Source organism: Geotrypetes seraphini, chromosome 13 (genome assembly GCF_902459505.1).
Source record: "Geotrypetes seraphini chromosome 13, aGeoSer1.1, whole genome shotgun sequence".
Lineage (NCBI taxonomy): Eukaryota > Metazoa > Chordata > Amphibia > Gymnophiona > Dermophiidae > Geotrypetes > Geotrypetes seraphini.
In genome coordinates, this window is record NC_047096.1 from 62,582,110 (window position 1) to 62,590,948 (window position 8,839).

The following is an 8,839-nucleotide window of genomic DNA, read 5'->3' on the forward strand; positions in this document are numbered from 1 at the left end:
CCCAGTTGTGCCACTTCCTGTCTACATTTACCATGTCTACATTACCAGCCCCTTGCCTGGGACTGTGCATTGGAGCAGAGAATGACATGGTGACAGAACATGTCACCTTTCCTGTTCCCAAGGAAAACTATCCCCAAGTCATTCTTTAAGGAGAGAGGGAAGAATCAGAGTATGAATGGATACAGCCACTGATCCTCAAGCCTTGCACTGAAGAATGCTGGTGTAGAAGGAATGTGGTTGACATAGACACTAAAGAATGACACGGGATGGTTAGAACATAAGACCATAAGCGTTGCCATACTGGAACAGACCGAAAGTCCATCAAGCCCAGTATCCTGTCTCCAGCAGAAACCCAAAGAGTAGCAACATTCCAGAGCTGAGATTGTGATGTCATAATGCCTCATTCCACCAATGCGAGCCAACTTCATCAGTGATGTCACAATGGCTTCATTATCCTTGGCTCCCATAAGAATCAGAGTATGAATGGCCACAACCACTGACCCGCAAGCTTTGCTTTGAAGAATGCTGGTGTAGAAGGACCGAGGTTGAAACAGACACTACAGAATGACAGTCTCTGGTATCCAGAGCAGATATTGTGATGTCATAATGCCTCATTCCACCAGTGCCTAAGAGCCAATCACATCAGTGATGTCACAATGGTTTCATTATCCTTGGCTCCCATAAGAATCAGAGTATGAATGGCCACAACCACTGACCCGCAAGCTTTGCTTTGAAGAATGCTGGTGTAGAAGGACCGAGGTTGAAACAGACACTACAGAATGACAGTCTCTGGTATCCAGAGCAGATATTGTGATGTCATAATGCCTCATTCCACCAGTGCCTAAGAGCCAATCACATCAGTGATGTCACAATGGCTTCATTATCCTTGGCTCACATAAGAATCAGAGTTATGAACGGCCACAACCACTGACCCACAAGCTTTGCTCTGAAGAAGGACTGAGGTTGAGATAGACACTAAAGACATGAGATGGTTTCCCAAGATTAGGGATGGGGCCAAATTCTGTCACCGTGTCATTTTCTACGAGGCACAGATAGTGTGTCTTAACATTGTCCCATACATCTAACCTGATGTTGTATTATAATGCAATCCCTAATGTATAGATGATGGCAGTTTGTTTTCTTTACACTAACTACCTTCTGTTCATGTTCTAGGTTGTGTATACTCATATTTATTTGCTTTCCTATGCAGGACACTTTAACCCCCAGGAGGCTGGTGACCTGTCGACCTTGTTTGACGTTGGAGGCATTTTAGGTGTGGTAAATTTAATCCTTCTCTTCTCATGTTGTTGAAACCAAGAAGCTTATATCAGTATAAATTCCCCCCTCCCCAACACTGACTGGGTACCCCTCTAGCCCGCCCAAAGTGGGTGTTCAAAAATAAAAGCCTTTACTGAGAAACATCTTCACAGTGAAACAAGTTATACTTTCTAAAGTATAAAGCATGTGGGTTTCTGATATTTGTTTGAAGACTTCTTGGGACATAAGAATAGTTTTACTGGATCAGACTAATGGTCCATCTAGCCCAGCAGCCTATCCTCACAGTGGCTAATCTAGGTCAATAGTACTTGACAAAAACCCAAAAAGTTTCTTCCCTTCTGGACTTTGAGTTTCCTCTTTACTTGTAGTTTATTTTTTAGTTTATTAAAATTTATTAGGGCTGCATTTCAAATACAATTTTTAATCACAATTAATCACATGATTAAATGACCAGTATCTCCTTCTCTCCCAGTCCAGGTCTAACATCTCTCCCACTCTCTTGTCCCTCCCTCCCTCTCTCCAATTGTCCATCAACTCTTCCTCCCCAGGAAGAGTTGATGGACCCTCTCCACCCCAGGGCCATTATTTCTCTATATTTCTTCCCTCCGCTCTGCTTCCTCCAACCCCCAAGTCCAACATATCTCCCTCCCATCTGCTGCTCCTTCATCCCCAAGACTCCCTGGCTTCTCCAGGGATAACTAGGGGTATTCGGTGGCACTTTATTGTTATGTTATATTATTTTGGGGCTTATATCCTGCCAAATCCTCCCAAGTGGAGTTCAGAGCAGGTTACAGCAAATAGTCAAAGCATCATTGATATAACAGCAGTCAGTTCAATTCCAGCAATCTTGAGTAGTGATACGATACAATCAGAGTGCCACAGCGATCCTCTATCTCATCCCTACTGTACCTATTTCAGCTGCCTCCTTAAAATGGCTGCCATGACCTCTAGCAACAGCTTCATAGCATTTTGGGGTTGGGTTTGAGACTCGGGGCCTTCCAGGTAACAGACCATTGATTTTGTAAACTTCCTTCCTATTCTCTGTTAGGTGGTATCTCAGCAGGTCTGATATCAGACTATTTTGGCGGCAGAGCCACCACGTGCTGGGTGATGTTGATCATTGCCGCTCCTGTGGTGAGTACTGTTTGCTTGCTGGCTTAACGTGTTTCAGAGGCCACTGCTTGCTCATGAGTCTAATGTTTCATGGAGAACAAGCCTGTTCAGCTCCTGGATATGGCCTGGTTTCTTCTTGTCTTGAAAATCCTGTTGGAGAGGCCCTTTCAGGAAGGAGTGTGGGTCTATGATTTGGAATGATTGCTGGCGATAGGTCCTAACTTGGGCAATCACATAGGTGAAACAAGGGGAACTGAGGCACATGATCCAGACTCGAAGGAAGCCAGGGGGTATGAAAACATGCTTCATATGCATGTGATTTCCCAGCTGTTGTTTCTGAACCCTTTACAGGCAGCACTCTCTCCCTCTGATGTACCTGAGTTCACCTCTTGCCACTATTTGGCTGAGGGCTATGGTGTGAAAAGAGTTTTCAAGCTTCAAGTTTTATTAAAAATGTGATATTCTGCCTATCGGATTTCTAAGCGGAGTGTAAATAAATCTACATTAAAAGTAACATCTCGGGGACAAGGACTATAAGACATACTGACATACTGGTACATCAAGGTAGAGGCATAGAACTTCATAGCTTATAGGAAGAACAATTGGATGGAACCCTTCTGTAAGTATTAATCATAACAGGAGAGAAAATAAAAAGGAAGGATGTTGCATTAAAGCTCGAAAGCGTCTTTAAATAAGAATGTTTCCAGTTTTGTTTTGAATCGTTCCAAGGATGGTTCTTCCATGGCATTCCAGAGCGTGGGAGCTGTAACAGAAAAGATTGATGATCAATGCATGCTAAGCTGATGTAATGATGGGATATGTGAGAGGTGTTGGGCATTAGATCTCAGGGTTCAAGCCTGGGCATGAGGGATCAGGAATCTGTTTAAGAATTCCGGAAGATTTGTATTGCGTGTTTTAAATGTTAACAGTAGAATTTTGTATGTAATTCTGTGGGTTACTGGTAGCCAGTGGGCTTTTATTAAGAGTGGAGTGATGTGATCAAATTTTTTTGCATTCTTAATGATCTTTATGGCAGTGTTAAATTCATTGCTGTGGTTTATTATATTTTTTTCCAGTTGTTCCTATACAATCAAGTTGGCCATGATGGGATTTCCACAACAATAGGTAATAAAGAGCCAGACATTTCAAACTGTGTTACCATAAAATACTAAACCTAGGCTGGACCCTGACCCACTACTTAACCCTAATCATGTTTTGAATCTTATATATCTTAAAACCCAACCTCATCTTTAACCTATAATATTAACCTTAAAAGAAATCCTACTTCTGTCCCCAACAATATCATAAGAACATAAGAAGCGCCATCTCTGGATCAGACCTTCGGTCCATCAAGTCCGGCGATCCGCACACGCGGAGGCCCTGCCAGGTGTACACCTGGCCTAATTTTTAGTCAAGCAAGAGCAAAAGTGGAAATGTCCAATCAGAATGGTGCACAAAAAGTGTCTTTCAACTCATCTGATAAATCCAAATGTCTTTATTCATCCAAAGTAACTCAATGACTCGACATGATCATGTTTCGGCCACCCGGCCTGCATCAGGAGTCTTAGGAGTCTTTGTGTATCAATTGGATAAATATGCTCTAAAATACAACGATCAAACCGTTGCTCCGAATCTTGTGACGCTACAAACCAACACGACCTTGCAGTGACATTTCCACTTTTGCTCTTGCTTGTTTGATTTTTGTGGATTTGTTTCCCCTGTTTTAGTGTGCCTAATTTTTAGTCACCCATATCCTTCTATGCCTCTCTTAGGAGATGTGCATCTAGTTTGCTTTTGAAACCTAGGACGGTCGATTCCGCAATAACCTCCTCCCGCATCCTTTCTCCCTACCAGTGATACCCCTAATCCTAACCACCAACATATCCCTAACCCTACTCCCAGTCATGGCTGTATCCCAAATTCAGCAGAGCCTTTTGTAAAATACACGAAAAAGTGTGAATGTCCCCAGTCAGACATCCCGTTTCCTGTACAAAATCCATGGAAATAGATGTTGGCTAAGAAAAGGGGAAAATGGTCTATTTGCACTTGCTGATGTTAAATATATATTCTCTCCCTCACCTTTCATTTTTCCCTGTGACATCCCATTGTCCTTTTTGGGTGTTTTTACATTGTTCGTGCTTCTTATGATTTTTTTTTTGGCCTCTTTTTCCCCTTTCTCTCTAGGTATGCTGATTCTGTGTGGTGCACTGGTAAATGGTCCCTATGCTCTTATCACGACCGCCGTCTCAGCAGATCTGGTAAGATTTTGACTCGTGCCAGCTTTTTAACAAGGGGCTCTTTCCAACTCTTGTTCACCTCAGGGTGAGAAGTATTTCAGCAGGGGATTCTCTGAGATCCTTTGTAATTCCTGGGTCACACACAATATCACATATTCCTTTCTTCCCAGTATAGCTTCCTATTTTCCAAGGACTGGAAAAGTAGCCTAGTGGCTCATGCAGCGATCTAAGAACTTGGTGAGCTGAGTTTGATTCCCAATGCAGCTCCTTGTGACTCTGGGCAAGTCACTAAACACTTCTTTGCCCCGGTACAAAATAAGGACCTTTCTAAAATATGTAAACTCCTTTGATTGTGACCACACAGAAAAAGCAGTATATCAGGTCCTTTACCCTTTAGAATCAAGCTATTGTGACATCATTGATGAGGTTGACTCTTATTGGTGGAATGAGGCTTTATGACATCACAATCTAGCTCTGGTTAGCAGATTGAAACTCTTCACATTAAGGGGGGAAATTAGCAACATAGGTCACTGGGAACGGAGGAATGGCTCAGTGGTTGGAGCAACTGCTTCAGCACTCTGAGGTTGGGAGTTCAATTCCCACTGCAGCTCCTTGTGACCCTTGGCAAGTCACTTAACACTTCATTGCCCCTGGTACAAACTAAGGACCTGTCTAAAATATGTAAACTCCTTTGATTGTAACCACACAGAAAAAGCTGTATATCAGGTCCTTTACCCTTTAGAATCATGCTATTGTGACATCATTGATGAGGTTGACTGTTATTGGTGGAATGAGGCATTATGACATCACAACCTCAGTTCTGGTTAGCAGACACTGAAACTCTTCACATTAAAGGGGAAATTAGCAACATAGGTCCACTGGGAGTGGAGGAATGGCTCTCTGAGGTTGGGAGTTCAATTCCCACTGCAGCTCCTTGTGACTCTGGGCAAGTCACCTAACCCTCCATTTGCCCCAGGTACAAAATAAATACCTATATATGATATGTAAACTGCTTTGAGTGTAACCACAGAAAGACAGTATATCAAGTCCTATGCCCTTTCCCTTTTGAAAATAAATCTTCCTACATTTCTTTGTTGTGAGGGCATCCCACACATAGACCCCCTTTTATCAAGCTGCATTAGGGTTTTTTATTGCTGGTTGCTGCAGCAAAAGCTCTGACGCTCATAGGCATTCTCTGAGCATCGGAGCTTTTACCACGGCGGCCAGCAATAAAAAAAAAAAAAAAACTAACATGGCACGATAAAAGGGGAAGGGGGATAATTAGCAATCACCCTATCCTTTCAGTGTTCCTGAACTCATCTCATTGAAAACACAGACTGACCTAGAATGGTTCTCACAGGGCCTCCCGGAGGTCAAGGCAGAGCTAACGAATCCATGGAACAGCCTCCAAAGGAAAGTTTCCAAGTTTAGTTTGTACTTGAGATTCCGTCTATCAAAGTATACCTAGACGGTTTACAATGCTAAATTTAATGAAACAGAAGTATGGATTAAATAAAGAAAATTAAAATGGGGGACTTTTCATTGTTAAAATATGTGAGACAAACGAGACAGGGATCCGAGGGAAGGAAGAAGCAAAGTACATCGAGATTTAAAAAAAAACAACCCAGAAGAGTGAGGTAAGAAGGGATGGAAAGCACAATAGGGAGGGGTTGTGATGACCATAGACATCCTTCCTATTTCTCCTACTGTAAACCGCGTCGAGCTCTACGAACGTGGAGATGATGCGGTATACAAACCTAAGGATTAGATTAGATTGTCAAAAGAGCCAGGCTAATTCACTTCTAGTTCTGCCTCATTAAAGTCGTATTTCAGCAGCTCTTTTATGATGTTGACGTCATGCTTGTTTTTCATTTCTATGTACCTTTGCTTTTGTATGTTTATTTCATTATGTATGTAATTTTGTAAGCTATTCCGATTTTGGAATGGATGGGATATAAGATAATTTAAATAAAATTTTTATAAAATATAGGTTATTTTTTAATAATTTCTATTTTTAATGCAAACCATGACTTTCCATGTTCTTTTCCTTTACATTTTGCTCAATAAACAGAAAAATAATCCTGACTGCTAGAACGCAATGCCAATGGTGGAACATAGTTCATTCTCTCTAGTAAAAACAGATCATGGTACATGGGCTTGTTGTGTCACTGGGGCTTGTACGCATCTGAGAAGCTGAAAGCTATGCTGTCGGTACTTTCATTACCAGAAGGGCCTCCCAACATGGACAGGTTTCAGCGGAGATATCAGATTAGCAATGTACCACCCATCTGGGCAGCAGCAGATGGGCAGTTTGATGCGACAACGGCGACAACATCAAATGTATACTGCGCAGAAGAAAGGCCCGGCAATCTACTTCTGTATTCTGCCACAAAAACTAGGTGATGTTCATCAACATCGCTGGGATTTGAACACGATGGCATCGAACTACAACAAATACAGATGCAAGAAAAATTTGAATAGCTCTGAAACCCCACATTTTTTTGTAACATTGTTGCATTACTAATTTGTTTTGGTTTTTAAAAAATTTATAGCTCGCCTTTCCCAAGGCAGCTCAAAATTTAAAAATACACACTAAAGAATACAAAAAATACATATAAAAAACACAAGCAAATAAGCGACCAGCTCTTACACCATCACAAATGTCTTAATGCCCATATTTCATGTTACGGAATAGATGTCTCTTCAGTAACTTCTTAAAAGCATCAAAATTACATTGCTTTCTAATGTACGACAGTAGCCGATTCCATTCCTGGGGCCCCTGCAGGAAAACATACTTTCTACAACATAATTTGTACAATAAAGCTCACTTTTAGCTTTAAAAGTGAAACCTGGCCCCAGAGTCACCTTAAAGAATTCACTCTATGCCGATATTAGTTCAGTTGATCACCTTACCTCACACTAGTGTACCTCTGAGGTGTTTCTGGTGGCTACAGCGATTCATATTTCTTTCCTGCTGTGGCGACGCACGCTTCTCTCTGTCACGTCCAACCAGGAAGGGAAGAGGAAGTGATGTCAGCAAGGCAGGAGGCAGCAGAGAGAAGCCTGCAGGGCTAAAGCAGGCGATGAATATGAATCGCTACGATCACTGATGACACATTATTCCAAAAACCTAAAAATTCTAAAATCCAAAATGTCTCTGGTCCCGAGTATTTCAGATAAAGGATCATGAACCTTCCTCTTCCGCCAATCGGGCCATTAAAAACTGCCTCCTCAATATACTACTCCTAGTACTTGTCTCTAGAATAAGCTCTGTTATTGTCTACTGTAACCTATTTGTTGTCATGACTAGTCTGTTTTCAAATGATTGGGAATGTCTACTTGTAACTCGTTCTGAGCTTGTGGGAGAATGGGATAGAAATCAAAATAAATAAATAAATGAACCTGTATTCACGCTCAATTCCTTTCATACTCGAGGAACAGCACTTGAAACTTAATTTGCTGGACCGTGGATAACTAATGCAAGCTTAACAGTAATGGGATAGCTCTTTCTCAGAGGAGTGTGGCACAATGGTTAGCGCTACCTGAGGTTGTGAGTTCAAACCCTGCACTGGTCCTTGTCACCCTGGGCAAGTCACTTAATCTTCCACTATCCCAGGACAGATAGAGAAAATGCTTTGAGTGTGGTTGTACAACTACAAAAAGGTGGTATACAAGTCCCAATCCCTTTCTCTGATGTCACAGAAGCCCAAATAGTAGCGACATTCCAGAGCTCATATTGTGATGTCATAATGCCTCATTCCACCAATGCCTAAGAGCCAACCTCATCAGTGATGTCACATTGGCTTCATTGTTCTATAGTTGGCTCATTTCTGATATTGTATTGGAGGAGTCAGGTTTTCAGGATATCCACATAAGAACATAAGAATTGCCGCTGCTGGGTCAGACCAGTGGTCCATCGTGCCCAGCAAAATCCGCTCATGAGGCGGCCCTTAGGTCAAAGACCAGCGCCCTAACTAAGACCAGCCCTACCTGAGCACGTTCTTGTTCACCAGGAACTTGTCTAACTTTGTCTTGAATCCTTGGAGGGTGTTTTCCCCTATGACAGACTCCGGAAGAGCGTTCCAGTTCCACAGTAAATATTCATGAGATTTTCATGTAGTAGAAGTAGTTCATGCAACTATCTGTCATGAATATTCATTATGGATATCCTGATTTCCTTAAGGAATTTGGTTCGTGCCATACTGTATTAA

At 42.0% G+C, this 8,839-nt stretch overlaps 1 protein-coding gene across 1 annotated transcript in view; it reads left to right on the forward strand.

Annotated features, from left to right (window-relative positions):
- The window catches only part of SLC37A2 (solute carrier family 37 member 2), a 107,673-nt gene that overhangs the window by 77,286 nt on the left and 21,548 nt on the right, over positions 1 to 8,839 (forward strand). Inside the window, exons 11-14 of the mRNA XM_033917557.1 lie at positions 1,211 to 1,273; positions 2,327 to 2,412; positions 3,468 to 3,516; positions 4,576 to 4,649. Of these exons, the coding sequence (XP_033773448.1) occupies positions 1,211 to 1,273; positions 2,327 to 2,412; positions 3,468 to 3,516; positions 4,576 to 4,649 (272 nt within the window). The remainder of the gene's footprint in view (positions 1 to 1,210; positions 1,274 to 2,326; positions 2,413 to 3,467; positions 3,517 to 4,575; positions 4,650 to 8,839) is intronic.